Raw genomic sequence first — 16,925 nt, 5'->3', positions numbered from 1 at the left:
CACAATATTACTCATCACCTCAGTGATCACGGCTATAGAACTGGATTTTCTTTTCCCTGGCAACGCTTGTAGCTCTCGTATTTTCACAACTCGTTCATTATAATCGGTGCCATAGGCTCACTTCATATTGAAAGCCCATTCTTCAAGAAGTGTGTTCGTTGGAAATTTCCTTAAGAAAATCATATTTTCGCTGTTCACAGAATACGAAAACCGCGTTTAAACGCATTTTTGCATCCTCAAACTGTTCAGAGACAGTAAAGATAAAATTGCTTCACTTATTGCTAAACTATAATCTATTCTGAAGTAATACCGAAGTGAGTAAAGTACGTTGGTAAGCGTATAATCGCTTATCTATTCGACGCAACTATGGCCAATTCGTAGTTTCTATTGTCCAATTTCCTATCCTATTCTTAGAGTCTGAGTGTAATACCGACTTTTAAAAGGAGCTTTAACTAGATTTGATCTTTTAAAATAAAAATAAGGAAATATACTTATGATTTTTATTATTAAATACACTGTAACCACATTTTAATGAAATAAAAAGAACACTATGAAACGTCTACATAGCTACAGCATGCAAACTCTGTATTATTTATTGAAAAAATATATTTTTTGTAATACCAACATTGCTGTGACTCAAAACTGACTTTCTACTAGTATTTGTTAAAGTTATGATATTTAATAAGATGATAACATTTAGATAAGAACCATTATAATTATCCTCTAACGATTAATGAATATGTATGGATGAAATGAGTATTTTGTCTTTCATATAATCATATTTTTTCCTAGATGAGCTCCATAATAATTTAACATAAAAAATGATATTAGTAATGATCAAATATTTCATCTTTTCAATATACGTTTGATATATCTATTTGTGCAGATATGGAAAAAATGTATTTTTAATAATATACGATAGATTCGACTACAAAAAGTTTTAAAACTACGTTTTAAAAATGCTCTAAGCTTCATCAGAAATTAATAATAAGTTTCTCGTCTGTACCAACCGTCTGGATTTTTTCGTAAACGCCATTTTCTGAATTCGTCGAAGATGAATATGAAAATTGCAAAAGGAAATGAATAACACCACCTAAAAAAAGTAATTAGTTATTAAATTGATATCTATTCACAATCGCATGACAAACTAATATTTCAAAGCTAAGATTAGACATCCTCCGTTGGATCAGTATAAACGTTACCAAACAAAAGGAAGCGTGCGCCGTAGACGACTGCGCATCTCGCACATCGTTACCTTCGATCATCCGCAGTACAATGTTGAGACTTTCACCTTTTCCCAGAACTGACGAGGTAATTAGGAGGACAGCACTTCGAAACCAACGAAGATCTTCATAACAATGGAAATGGAAATTTGAATTAATTGAAAACAAATTTTTTTGGTGATGACTTTGGTAAATACACAGATATTTACACAGCTACTGGCTATGTGAAGAGCTGGACGCAGGCTGCAGGTAGCAGGTGAATGTCTAATTATTATGATAAGCAGTGACCAAATGGCATCTGCGACCGTTAATAACAAACATTGAAAGGATACATGACTAATAGTGGACGGGGGACTATGAATCCGCAATACTAAATAATGGAGCCACCTGCTACACAGATAGCAGATTTGCGGAAAATACCCTAAACTAAGCGTTTGGGAAACATTCTACCCTCTTCCATGCTGAAGTTTGCACTATAACGGAATGTGGACATACGATATTTTATGAAGCCATAAAAATAAGGAGATTCAATTGAAATACCTCCCGTGAGACGGGCAAAGTAGGCACATAAATAAACCTTTTGCCTGCCTTACCAATCGACTGTTCCACGCGTGAAATTTTACTGGTGACTGGCGTTTTAACCTGGCACGGTCATTTCTATGATATAGGCATAACAGATAGCTCGGAATGCCGTTGATGCGTGAGGTTAAAATTCTTGTGCAAGTCTTACAGCTTGCCTAGTGATGTTAAAAGTTCAAGCCAAGGTTTTCAAAGAGCATCGGCGTATAGTTTCAAGTGAGGCACGACGAGCTTATAAGGCCGGTCACTAACCTAACTATGAAGTATCATTTTTCAATATAGTCCCCATTAAAATCAATAAAAAAAGATTGTTCATCCTCTGTAAATCACTTATTAACCGTAACAAGTATTCTTTATATTTTAAAAATAAGTAACGGCTGGGTGCCAAATCTAACGAATATGACGAATGTGTATTAATTTGAAACCTGACTGTTTTAACGGGGGATCTTTGATTAGGTCACTAGTTTTTTTATTTTAAATAGAAAACTTTATATTTCTATCTTCGCAGTATAGAGACTTACCATCGAAACAGAATAGGGTAAAATTTCAAATAGTACATTCCCGGTATATAAGACAGCATACAAGCTACTACTGTCTCTACTATTAAACTAACATTTAATACCATATTACCGAGTCCTGAAAAGAAAAGAAAAGTATATTTTATAAAGTAAAAAAATGATTGACAAATAAGAATATATACAATAAAATTTTTTTTTATAGATAAAATTTATTTCCAATAATTTATTCTTTTTCCATAATTATCCCTAGATCCACTTACAAGTTCCATATTTTACACGTTTTCGAAATAACTTGAGCCCAATGGTACCTTGTTCTATTTTAATTTACTTACCTTGTGTGAATATCGAATTCACTTTTGTTTTGCATACTATTAAATCAGTCCATTGAGTTACAACAACTGATATCATAAAAGCAGTGTAACACGTGTATTCCAATTCTTTTCTATGCTCGTAAGTCCATTCTTGACCATAAGAATCCATTAAATCGTTTATATTTGAGGAATCCCATTTTTCACGGATACCTATAAAAAGTGCAAATAACTCATTGGAAATAGATATAAAAGATTAAGCACAGTCAGAATTATTCACATTTATACAATTAAGTGAAAAATTAATAAATAAGGATAAGGAAATTCATTAATGCTTTATAGATTTGGAGAAAGATTTTGATCGAATAAGGAGAGTTAAATTAAAATATATTTAGGCTTTAATTACTATAGCAGCTAGATTTTATACGTCTCCAGGCCAAGATCTTTACGCATAATATTTTATACTGTGAATAGATGTAACTTTCTTTTACAGAGGCGATATATATTTTTTTCAGGATTAAATATATATGAAGTGAATATGTCAAATCTAAAATTGCCATCATAAAGTTCGACATTTTCAATTGTGAACGCACTCAAAGTTGTTCACAGATACATTCATCTTGGTTAAAAAAAGAAATTGAATCGAGACCACAGCAGTGTGCCAATCAACTCACTTCGAATTTTGATGAAGCATCATCTCGAGCCACCGTGTTTACCTGGTTTTTTGAATTCAATCTTGGTCGCATTTGACCAAAGGATGAATTTCGAGAAGGTCGTCTAAAACCGGCTGTTGTGTCAGAAAACATTGATGCTGCGCGTAAACTATTATCGCAATATAGGTATGGGACATACCGTGAGATTGGGACGTACTTGGGTATTAGTTCCACTCGCATATATTCAATATTACATCAACATGTGGCGGTTAAAAAGATTTGTTCGCGTTGGATATTGTATAATTTGATAAGCAAAAAAGAGCTCTTGTCGATTGGTGCGAAGAAATGTTGCAAAAATTCAATCGAATCATGGATTTATGCATACGAACCCGAGACTGAACAACAATCGACTGTATGGGTCTTCCAAGACGAGCGAAATCCACCAAAAGTTGTTCGTGAACGAAGAACTTTGGAGCAAATGGTCGCCTGTATTTTCGAATATGTCGCCACCGTTCCATTAGATCAACGTATAACGGTAAATTCTCAATTGTATAGCAGCATTTTTTTGCCAGAAGTGTTAAAAAAATCAGGGAAACCAATCACAAAGGACAAATCACTCTCCATCAATACAATGCGTGCTCTAGCACATCAGTTCAAACAAAAACGTTTTTGAACAGTTAAAACATCGAATTGATGGTTCATCCACCGTACAGTCCTTGTTTGGCACCCAATAATTTCTTCTTATTCCCGCAGATCAAAAATAAATTGCGAGGTGAACGTTTATCTACACCTGAAGCTTTGACAATTGGTTCTAGCGTATGCTAAATTGTATAGAACTTAATGAAAGAATATTTTTAAAAACAATAAAGTCATTTCATATGAAATTTTATATATATATATATTTATTTTTATTATTTTATGTGTATCTCAAAAGTTGAGTAGAAACTCTCGTAAATATGAATCGGCGACGTCGTGTAGTTCGACAATGTCCCAACAATCCGGTTACCACACTCCGACACTCCGATCGATGAAGATGAAGTAGCTCCCTTAACACCTCGCAGTTCATACGCAAATCCACAAGTTCCTCCTTCTCCCTATTCGGCAGTAATGACCGTTTCTCTCGAGGGTTACCTCGATCCGCAAAAAATTTCGTTTTCGTCGCCGCCCAATTCCGACCGCCCAATTCCGAAATGCATCCCCGTATTTCGTCCCCGGATAAAAGCTTTCCCGTATTTTCCCCACCACCTTATACCGAAGCACCCACCGTCGTGACATCCCTCAAGCTCCAATCTATTCAAGGTAACTTAGCAAAGTCAACCCTTTAGTAAGTTCCAACTACATTCGAATCAAAGAACTAGTATAAAGCAATATAAAGCAAAATATATAAAATATTCATTTACTTTAAGCTTCTGTAAAACATACCACTTACCAAATAACTTTCTTGGCATAAATCCATTTTCAGCCATTATAGCAAAATAAACGAAAAACCCACCGAGGGCTTCTATCATACCGATGTGACCGTATGCCAAAAAGTATAATTTCCTCGTAACCAATTTGTCTTTTTTAGGGTTCCTTGGTGGTCGGCTCATAATATCGCTTTCGGCTTTTTCATAGGCTAAACTGATTGCGGGTACCATATCTGTTAGCAAATCTATACATAATATAGCCATAACACCTACAAAAACATATTGGTACCATAGATGTTTGAGTTTAGAAACTCCCTTGTAGAATCATTTTACTTGTGGTGAGCATATATGTATTAGAATCACCCAGTCTTACCTAATGGAAGTGGAATGTTGAAAAGTACAAAACCCAAAAAAGGTAATATTTCAGGAACATTGGACGCCAAAGTATAAGCGATTGATTTTTTGAGATTATCGAATATTCGACGTCCTTCTTCGACGCCAGTGATTATAGACGCGAAATTATCGTCAAGTAAAATCATATCAGCTGATTGTTGTGATACTTCAGATCCTGAAATTCCCATTGCGATACCAATATCAGCCTTTTTTAAAGCCGGGGCATCATTAACACCATCACCAGTCACAGCAACTAAAAAAATATATATGTAAGAGAAAGTTGTATTATTTAAAGTTATTTTCATAATACACAGATTATCTTTTGCTTAAAATATTTTTGTGCGAACTTACCGATTTCACCAAGTCTTTGACATCCTTCAACGATATGCAGCTTTTGCGTGGGAGACGTTCTAGCAAAAACAATTTCTTTGAAATTATAAAGAATATTATCAAGTTCTTGATTAGTAGCGTCCCTCAATGCTGAACCGTGGATTACTATCGCTTTATTTTTTATATTTGGTGGTAAAGTTTCAATGACGTTAATATTGAAGGCATCTATGACATCGTTAGACTTTATTATACCAACTTGCTTAGCAATCGCCTTGGCGGTAATCTGTAAAATTTACAAGAGAGAATGTTTTTATCAAGATTATTTTATTAATTACTCTGCCACTGAGTAATAACATTGTTGATTAGTATCTGACAGTGAATGGAGACTCACACAGAATGTGACTTTTAATTGAACAATAATTAGAAAATATTCCTGTCGAATACTAAATACTAAAACAATTCAACAATGAACAACTCAATAAAACAACTACCGATAGAGAAAATTGAATAAGTGTATTCATGTGCTGCCACACATTATTAGTGAACATGCTTTCTTTTCATTTAAGATGTATTGAATGTCTAGCTCACTATTTCTACCAACTGCTATATTATGCATTCACCTAAAATGTAGATCATCTGCTTCATGACATTATTTTCTGAATGATTGATTAGCTTAATACAATTCATTGGATCAAATTTTCAAGGTAGATTGCAAGCTTTGACGATGCAGGAAAACACACAATTGTAATTTCTAGTCTTTCCATTCTTGGCAATTGCAATTGTCCATCTGAATATTTTTATTGGTAATAAGCGATCTAATAGTTATATGAGAGCTGCTACTTAAGTTTTGAGATAGACAAATAAATACAAATCTTTATAATTGGACATGTCTTTATTTTTTGTAAGAATATTCTCCACTGAGATCAATACACATTTACATGCGTTGGAACAAATTGTCGAGGGAATTTTTCCATCTGCTTAAGTACTGATTTCTGGTAGTGGAAAATGTGATTGGTTTCACTGATTTTTTCAACAAAATGCTAGAATTGACCGTTCTACATTGCTCTAATGGAACGGTTGCGACGTGTCCGAAAATACAGGCGACCATTTACTTCGAATTGCTATGTGCGCGAACAACTTTTGTTGGATTTGGCTCGGATTGAAAGATTACAGTTAATAGTTGTTCAGTCTCGGGTTCGTATGCAAAGATCCATGATTAGTCGCTTGTCATGATCTTATAAACGTCTTATGAAGCACTGCCATTGAACTTTTTCAGAATTTTTTTGCACCAATCTGCATATACATATTTTTTGAGCGATGGTCAAATAATGCGGTATCCAATGCAACCAAATCTTCATTACCAAAAGTCGAAGCGAGTTGATCGGCACACTGCTGTTGGTTTAATCCACGCCGAAAGTCATAGAAAATCGTCGTACGAAAATGTTCGCAATTTAATTCCTCTTTTCGACCAAGAATAATGTTTCTGTAAATAACTTAAACAGCACTCGTATGACAAATTGTTTTGAGTACATTCACCATTAAAAATTTCGTTTTGACAAATTTAATATGTTTTCAAATTATTTATCAATATTCGTCTCTCCATTTGATATATACATGTACTGATAAGTCAATCCCATCGTTTATTTTTATTTATTTTGGATGAAACGCCTGCATAATGCTGACTCAATATATGGACTGAATATATGGACACATTGGATCATTTGCTTTATATAATTTTGCTTTTAGAGGAATAGCATTATTTAAAAGGTTATTAAACATTTTTGGTGAGCTCGGTACTCAGCTTTTAAAAAAAATAAACAGTATGACACTCGTTTCATATTCCATATAATTATTTATTTAACAGAAACTGAAAAGTTTTAACTATTTCACCTTAATGCAAAGATTACGAAAATCAAGAGAGCTCTATGTTACATCCAGTAAAAATAATTTTTTATATATTTAAATTCGTGTGAGAGTAGAAATTAGATCAAAGAAGATCAAATTAAATAGTAGAGCTGATTGTTAGTGGAGGTTTCCTCAGGTTTACCACTAAGAATAAAATCATAAAATCCTCATAGATCCTCCGGGTGCTGGAAAAATTACTCAATGCTTCGGATAAAAATTGATTTGAATTTAAATTGAGGTAAGAAAACTGGAAAAAAGCTCTGGTAGCCAGATCAGATTGTCAATTTTTTATAATTTCTACCATTATCTTAACAAGTAATGATAAATAATATTCTCCTGTGATCGTTTTACATTTTTGACGATAAAAAAACCTATGTTATCCACCAAAATTTAGATCTGGGGAAAATTTTGTTATTTAAAAGTTGTATTTCGACAAGATTTGAAGATGAGAGTTGAATTTATTTTTTTAATTCAATCAAACATCAGAAAAACTGTTTTAGAAAATCCGGACAATGGTTTAAGGAAAGCATTACCGAAGACCAAAAGCGGAACCGATCTATAATGCCAATACTGGAGAAAGTCACTTATTCATTTTATTGTATACTGTGTACGAAAGATTAATGTGCTTTGTGTATTAAATGAAAGTGACAAAAAATTAGAAATATTCCAACTCATTAATTTTGAGTCTATTTGTCATTTTCAGAGAGATATATCAGTTTCACTGCGTTTCTTAAGAAGGAAGCTATTGTCATTAGGTAAATATATGTCTGATTTATATGTTAATTTCGTTACTCAGAACCATTTGCAGCGACTTTCTTTTCTTTCCTTTTTATGTCCCGCTTTGCCAATGCACTCCCTGTAAAACATTTACCGAATTTTCAAACGTCTGGGTTCTAAGCAAAAATTCTAAGCAAACAATTATTTTCGTCAGTTGGCTTTGCTGTTTGTTCGTTTGTGATTGGGTCCGCAATTTCATAACGCAATTTTTAATGAACTTTGAGGTACGCAAGCACATCAAATAATTTTTTCCACGTGGAAATGAATACTTTTTGAAAAAATACATATTTTTGTGGCTTGATATAGATCTTATTACGTTTCACGTTTGATATATATTTTTTGCTTGAGATTAATTCTTATTGCTTAATTTTTTAATAGGCTAAAAAACTTTTTACAATAATATCATACAATTAGACTTTTTCTGACTGTAGTTGGTTTCAGCTGTCAATTCAAATATTCTTGATACCTCGACAACTGTCGAGGTATCTTGATTTTGTATTATTGATTTGTTTGGAACCTAGCCATATGATCCATATTAAGTTTCTATATTACACTATGTGACATATTCTTTGAAAATTTATTCTTACTTTTAATAGCGAATTATATTTAACAAAAATTTTACTTACTGGATGATCTCCTGTTACCATAATGACTTTAATACCAGCGCTCCTACATCTTAATAAAGCATCTGGAACTTGGGGTCGGGGGGGATCGATTAAAGACATAAATCCAACGAATCTGAGGTCTTTCCTTGGAAAATTAGCAGGTTCTGCGCAAAATTTGTAATCTTTATTATAAATTGCACTATCTAATATAAGATCGGCAAAACCCAAAACTCTTTCCCCTTTCTCTGCCAATTCTGACATTGCTTTATCGCAGGCCATTCGCATTTCATCCGTCATTTCTTCAGTACCGTTTTGGGTGTACATTTGTGAACAACGAGCTAAAATTCTTTCTGGTGCTCCTTTCATTACCATTAGGCAACTACCGTCTTCCATTGCGTGAATACTGATCTGTAATTACATTCATTTATCACGTTTGATTCATTCCGGTTAAGGTGTATGGTATCTTAAATGGATTATCTGTTCATAAAGTAACAAGATTTCGGTTTATAACCAATATAACTCAGGCAATCTGCATAATTTGAATGAAATTATATTACTGTATTCTTGGAAAAACTTGTATTTCAGGACAACTGTTAGCGATTCGAATGAATGATCTAGAGCAGATTTATTTTTATAGTATTTTAGAAAATATGAGAATTACTTGCCGGACTTACGGCAAAATTCAGGGATACATTTTCCTGATAATGAGGTTAATATTTTTGGTAGATACTTTTTGTCTAATTTTGTTTCTGAGGTTTAAATGCACGTTGGTCATGTGTTTCGATAATTGTAGCAGCTACTATTCGTAAGCAGTGCGGGATAAACACCATTTATCAAAATACCCGAAGAATTATTAGTATAGAATTGAAATGGTTTATTAAGTATAAAATTTTAAATGCAGAAAGTCGTGAAATAGTGCATACTGTATTTAAAGGCACGACTTGATGTCAGGTACCAATTCCTCTGACAATTATAAGAACGGATTGCACAAGCAGTTGAACACAGTGAATAATAACTACCAACCATACCACACCATACGTTTATAGAAAACCGATGTTGAAAATTGCTTTCGACTGTTGCGTGGGGATTTTCGTTCGACCATACATGATAGTTAAGAGTATTATTAATGCCATCACGGGTAAATGTAGCTTCATCCGTAAAGAGTATACTCGATACAACACGATTATTATTATTTTTCCACCGACAAAGCTCCATACTGTTAGCGTAATCCTCTGGTTGTAGGTGCTGTACTCTCTGTAGGTGATAAAGATATAAGCCTTGTTCGTGGAGTGTGTTTATCAACCTTTTTTGTGAAATTCCCAATTGAGTGGCAATTCTCCTTGAGCTAGTAGTTGCATCTTTTTCTACTCGATGCAGAATATCTTTTACTTCTACCGAACCATGTCGAGTAGAGCGTTCAGATGATATGTTACCAATGGAAAGCTTACCAGTCTTGCACAATTTGTTAAAAATTCTAATAAATACGTTTTGATCAGGATATCTTTGATGTGGAAAACGTTGACGATATTCTTCAGCAGCAGCTGTAGCATTTCCATTACAGAAACCATAAACAAACACCATATTTGCATATTCTAAATTTGAATAAGTATCTGGCATTTTGCAGCACTAACAATCAACATAAATTTAATAATATATATTTGTATCTCTTATCTTATTCTCAGGATTTTTTACTGAAAATATTGAATTTGGTAAAATTTCTGCATGGAGTGCGGAGGATTTTTGAAAATAAAACAAAGTAAAAAACATGATGTATGTTTAAGAAAAATTGGAAAAATGGTGAGTTTTATTAGAAAAATAGTTAAGATAAAAATTGTATAACATAAAATTATCTATAACAAATGTCTCAATACTCCAATACTTTTTTCTCTATGAGTCGCTATTCAATTTTAGATGTTTATACGCCATAAATGAGGTGGTAGTAGAAATGATTAAAGCGGTAAAAGGGTAACTTATTCATTAGATTCATAATCTCAAATTCTACTCTGTATTTTTCTATCCCTATTCTTCTTTCTCTTGCTGTGTATTAATAAACTGCCCTAAAGGTAATTCATTTCACATCTCGAGTGGAACCTGAACTAGTTCTATTGTACTTTTGATCAATTTCCAACCCCAATCATTTTGATATAGTTGATAACCAACTTGAACTTGATAATTTACACGAAATGATGAGTAGAAACATTCGTTGAAGGAAGACAATTGTACTCTTTTTATTTGCGTAACAAAGGTTATATTTCTATTTTTTAACACAGCGAATTTGTTGGTTATAACTTGCAAAATTAGTCAGTCATCTACGTCCCAATGAAATCAATGTTATTTTTCAAATATTTTAAAAACACTTTTCAAATCTTTTCTGAAAAATACTGATGCCGAATAGCAGAAAGTTATTCAGTGAAGTATATAAGTGCATACAGAGGCGACCTCGCGGTGCTAAGGAACTCGCGCCTCCCAGCCGAAAATAAATTAAAAAAAGTATGGAAAATCCAAAAGTACAGGCCACAAGGTTTTGCTTATTCTAGAGTATCTGGTAGATACTCCAAGCACACATTCGCCCCACCTCCGTAAGTGCATTACCTCCTGTGTCCGCCGAGCCACCAGGCTACTATATACGCGAATAATCTTGTGTGGCGTCATTAGAAAATCTTTGGATCTCAATATCTCCGTAATTACTGTATATTGTCCGTATATATTTTACTGGTAAGAAAAATCGAAAATAATTTTTTGATTGACCGTAAAAATAATTCAAGTTCCAGCAAACGCTGAAAAATAATCAAAGATAAATTGAAGCTTACTATGAAGCCTTTATCAGACACAAGATGGGAAAGCAGAATCCAGGCTGTGGAGGCTGTATTATAGCAATTTGATGATGTTGAATGCAAAGAAAACTTAAAATGCCAAACGCAATAAATGGTGAATTTTTAGCAATAATTTATAATTGTTTTTCGAATATTAATACAAATTTTTTTGCTTTGACCGAATTTTTGTACTTTCACTACTATAATTTGGTCTAATTTGACTATATGAACTATATTGAGTTTTTATTGTAAGTGGGTCAGGGGTGGACCAACGCCTATTAAGTGGTAATAAATAAAATAATAAATAAATAAAATTTCCTCTCAACTCTTGAATACGTTAAAAATCAAACAAAAAATTGAATTTTAAATTTTGTTTTATATCACAATAAAACTGAAAATGAGATTTCACCTTTAAAATATTTCTTACTTACTTGGTATTTAGTAACCGAGCTAAAAGGGATTTCCAACAATTTTGGATTATTGTGCCTAAATGTAGTTGGGTCTCCATGAACGTGTGTGAGTTCAACGAACTTTAAAATCGCTTCCTCCGACGCGTCACCCCTAACCAATCTGTTCAAAATCGGTTTATTTTCTTCACCATGGATAAATTCGGCTCTGTTGCAGAGAGTAGCACATCGCATTAAAGCATGGAAACCTACAAATAATTGATAGAATATAGTTTCAACAACCAGTATTTTATATAAATACTTTGTGATTTGTTGTAATCTTTCGCATTATTTTGTTGAGTGGTTGAATCAGCGTCCATTATTTGATTGTAACACCAAAAGTGACAAACTGTCATTTTGTTTTGCGTAAGTGTACCCGTTTTATCAGAACATATGACTGAAGTTGAACCCAACGTTTCGACAGCTTCTAAATTCTTCACTAGGCAATTTTTAGCCGCCATTCTTTTCGCTGTTACCGAAAGACAAACAGTTACGGTAGCCAAAAGACCTGGAAAAGAAATAAATAATTTACAAGGCGTATTAAACACTACACACAAAATATGGTAGATGAAAATTTAGTTTCTTCTTAAAAGACATGGTTCGAAAATAAGATAAATGGATTTGTGAAGCTGTAATTACTAACGTTGCATCTATTTTAACTATTATGTCTCATAATCTAATTTATTATAACAAGAAGTAACTTGGAGTGGCTTGAAGCCATTCCGACTACTATAGTGGCTTAAGATATGTTTCAAGTTGGAATAAAGTGACAAAAAGCTCACGAAATAATAAAATTATGTATACTATTGAATTAGCAACTTTGACCACTGATTACAAGTAGTATGGCAATTGATTATCATTCGATTAAAGAGAAAAGACTACCAGGACATCCTTTGACCTAACAAACAAACGGGAATGTGTATATAAAATGAACCAAATTGTTCAATCAAACAATCGATACGAAACATTAGTTGAAAACAAAAATCTCGTACAAACCCTCGCAAGATATTGTAATGTTTTTATTTATACTATTTCTAGCAGTGGAGTGAATTTATGAACACTGTTTCTTACTTAATTTATTTATATACGTATACTAGACACTATAATAATTGACTTATTATTACTTATATAATTAAATATTCACTACTTTTATAATCTATTTAGGTTCACCGTTTCCTTTTTACTATTTTCAGAATTTTAGAAAGTAAACAAATTAATAAATAATTGAAAAAGCCTTCCTAGAAATTGGTTCGAAAAACAATAAAAACAAATCGCCGTTGTATATAGAAAAACATGTAGAAAAACAATATTTCCGAGAACCAGCGTTTTCGCCAAATTTTGGACTGCCAGGAGTGGCTTCATGGTCCATGTCGTTTGTAACAATATGTTAAACACATGGTTTTTGAAATTTTTGATTGATTTACCAAAACAAACAAGTATTTCAATTTGCAACATTGCCATGTGATGAGTTTACTATAACTTCTTGTTCTTATAAGAATTTGGTAGGGGTAATTTAGAAAATACGTAGTTCTTAATAATTAGGTCAAATGATTCTAATAAACAAATTAATATGAAACTCTTAATAACTGAGTTAATAATCTGTAACGCTTAATAACTAGGTTGGTGAATTATTTTACCGAAATAAAAAATATAATGGTCCAGTTGTCAAAATTATTACTGGAGATTAAGTTGGATTTCCTTAACGGAAAACCAGTGGCTCGCCTTAGAAATATCCACTAATATCACGATCATTTTCATTATTTTCTCCAATTGGAGAGTCATAATGCGAATAAAGTTCGTTTTATATGGAATAACTGTAGCCTCTGAATTTTACAAAGGTAACTGGAATATTTATCTAACGATTGACAAAAAAACGTACCATGTTCCAAATTGCTATTTTTGCTTTGCAACTTTTGGCATTCCAAGAAAATTAAAAGAGTGTTAAAAGGGTAACTTTTTGACACTATTACTGACATTAAAAGAGCTCAACTCATCAGGAGAAAACCATTCTGAAAGCACCATTTCAGAAATGCAATCAGTCATAAGTGTCTTTTTAGTCAATGGTAGTAATTTAAAGAAAATTAATATAACCATGTGTCGTATATTTCTAAAATGTTTTTGTTTTTCTTACTTATGTAAATTCATTTGTATAGAATTTTTTGGATTTTATTTTAAATGAAAAGGTTTTTTTATAATGTCTTTATATAGTTTTTATAATGACTTTACCTTCAGGTACATTAGCAACGATTATTCCTATTAGAAATAGAGATGCTTCAATCCAAGAATAATTCATAGCTAATGCGGCTGAGCCAAAAATGAAACCAAGGAAGCAGGCCCAAACACTGATGATCTTCATAAAATGCTCTAATTCTCTAGCTATTGGCGTTTTGTTTGGTTGAAGACGGGCGGTTAGACCTGCTATTCTTCCCATTACAGTGCGGTCACCAGTTTCACAAACTATTCCTGTTAAAAAATTGTTATTACTATAAACTTGCAACTTGTGTATAAAATATTCGGTTGGATGGATATTAAATAAAATTGATGAATCGGTAGTTACTTATTGGATATTCCAAATTAGGATAAAGCTCCATTTCTAATCACCGGTTAAAGAGAATGATTATAGCTAATTGTGAGCCCCTATATCTTAGAATATTATAAAACATTTTGAGTTCATTAGGAATGCTTCTCTCTATCGAAAGAATGTTCGTGAAATAATTTATGAGGAAGGACACGGTAGGTATAAATAAAATTCTTGCACTATGACATGTTCGGTAAGTTTTTATGACTCAAAATGAGATAACCTTCTCAAAGTATCAGTTCCAAATAACTCGGTGTTTAATGCAGAGACATGAGTAAACTTCAGGACAGAAGATACAGAGCAATTTACTTACTTAAGACACATAGATTTGCATCACCTTAGACATCAATTTTATAACTTTTGGAAATGAGTTTTAGAATATCATTTGAATGATATGAAAGAGCATAAAAGTAATTCTGAAGATAGAGTAACATTATTGAGAATAAGTCAAAAAACAATTGTTTTAAAAAAATATTAAACCCCAGAAGAATTAATATAGAATGTTCCCAGCTTTCGCATCTATATGTCTATTTACCAGACTATTAATTAGTTTTTGAGGAATTCTCCGCCATTTTTTTCAGGGGTATGGAGAAGCTCTTAAAGACTTCTGGGTGATTTCCTACGTTCTTTAGCTGCTGTGTAATCATTTCACAAAAGTGTTCAAAAGGGCTGATCTTTTTGTCACCAATTGATCATAAAACATGAATGTCTGAATATGCAGCACACCGAGGAATAAAAATTTTATTGGCCACGAATTAGCGAATTGACCTCTTCAACTACAATCACTATTCCAGCACGATTAATATCGTATATCACTTCCATTTTCACTCGAATATTAAATTGTATATCCAAAATGGATAGGCCTAAAACGTTACTCCTACGTATACTGGAACGTACCTCTTTTTTGCTGAAGATATAGTACAATACAACAAATATATGCTTTCAATACAAAACAAGATTTTTTTAAACTGAATGAATCTATATAATATATGAAGGTTGTGACATAAGTGATGACAACTATTTTTTTCCTTGATACTAGTCCCGTCGGTAATTGTGACATATACAGACGAAAGAATAAGGTATGAACTATCTGTGTGGACAATGAATAGCACTGAAATATAGTAACACACTTTTAACTTTAGTATTAAGGGCAATATGATCTTTTACTTTCACTTTCACAGTAGTCCCCTGCTACTGTCATCACACGCTGCCAACGATATGAGGAGCCCTGAATACCATCGGAATTTGTCGTACTTTTGGCGCATTAGCAATATCCTCTTGTGTTCGAAACGGCTTACTACGTCATGATTCTTTCTAAAAGATCAAATTCACAAGGCGGGGGAGTACTGTGGGTACTCTAATTTTTTCCTTACCAAAGGTCACAGTAGCTGCCATAGCCCTACACCATCTACTTTATGAAGTCTTGCATTGTTGTGTAGGATTATTATACAAATCACAAGATACCGACGTTTATTCTGAACGCCTCGTAATACCTATTGCACCAGAAAATTTCTGTAGTACTACGCGTCATCAGTTTGACTTGGAAGGATTCAGCATGTCACGACTTCGCGGACTGAAGTTTCAGCACTGGTTCTTATGCCTTAGCGATGACATCGGTCTACATACTGACCGATGACTGATGACCACTGACCACTGATTGATGAAACATTATTCGTAAAGACTTTTCTTCTTTTTGAGACTGGCTATTTACTTCCATCTCGAACGACACTCACCAAATGACTGATTTTACAGTCCTCGCTACACTACTTCTAGCTATCAAAGAGCTACAGAGCAGTTCTGCATACACACTACGCTTGCAGAACTACTACACGACTCATATACATTTATGATCCATATCTACAAGAACAAAAATAGTTGCCATTACTTCTGCCCTAATCCTCGTATATAAATGTAATGTTTTCTACATGAAAATATCGCATTCAAGTATTATTTGTACCTCTTGCAGTTCCTTCTACAGCATTAGTTGAGAAAAATGCAAAATTTTTCGTCTCCAAGATATTGTCACTTGAACATTCTGTTCCTCGGTATTGAGGTTCTGATTCCCCGGTTAACGCAGAATTATCAACCTAAAAATTAATTTTAAATGCATAAATATATTTCATCCACATCCACATGATCCACAAAAAAGGTGATTACAATGAGGTCGACTGAGTCTTTGGTGTTTTAAGATTCATTTTAGTTAAAATCAGAATTTGTTATTATATTTGCGGGGACTAAGACTTTAGAAATGCGTCTAATGTCTAGCAGCAAAACACAATAATATTTAACGCCGATAAACATGCTATTTTTAGAATTATATGTCATAATGTATCAAATATTATGCACAATCAATTCATAATAATGTTTTAGTAATAATATTTAATAGGATAT

The 16,925-nt window shown here is 33.0% G+C and overlaps 1 protein-coding gene across 1 annotated transcript in view; it reads right to left on the bottom strand.

The window, feature by feature from the left end:
• Window positions 1-486: 486 nt before the first annotated feature.
• LOC130452773 (sodium/potassium-transporting ATPase subunit alpha-like) overlaps window positions 487-16,925 on the bottom strand; it is a 37,568-nt gene continuing 21,129 nt past the window's right edge. The window contains exons 5-15 of the mRNA XM_056792201.1: window positions 16,492-16,621; window positions 14,183-14,419; window positions 12,219-12,464; window positions 11,942-12,165; window positions 8,719-9,105; window positions 5,432-5,693; window positions 5,061-5,333; window positions 4,711-4,956; window positions 2,653-2,841; window positions 2,324-2,438; window positions 487-1,093 (exon numbers count right to left, since the gene is read on the bottom strand). Coding sequence (XP_056648179.1) covers window positions 982-1,093; window positions 2,324-2,438; window positions 2,653-2,841; window positions 4,711-4,956; window positions 5,061-5,333; window positions 5,432-5,693; window positions 8,719-9,105; window positions 11,942-12,165; window positions 12,219-12,464; window positions 14,183-14,419; window positions 16,492-16,621 — 2,421 coding nt within the window. The 3' untranslated portion in view covers window positions 487-981. The remainder of the gene's footprint in view (window positions 1,094-2,323; window positions 2,439-2,652; window positions 2,842-4,710; window positions 4,957-5,060; window positions 5,334-5,431; window positions 5,694-8,718; window positions 9,106-11,941; window positions 12,166-12,218; window positions 12,465-14,182; window positions 14,420-16,491; window positions 16,622-16,925) is intronic.

Source organism: Diorhabda sublineata, chromosome 2 (genome assembly GCF_026230105.1).
Source record: "Diorhabda sublineata isolate icDioSubl1.1 chromosome 2, icDioSubl1.1, whole genome shotgun sequence".
NCBI lineage: Eukaryota > Metazoa > Arthropoda > Insecta > Coleoptera > Chrysomelidae > Diorhabda > Diorhabda sublineata.
The sequence above is the reverse complement of the archived record's forward strand: the minus strand, read 5'-3'. Positions and strand labels throughout refer to the sequence as shown.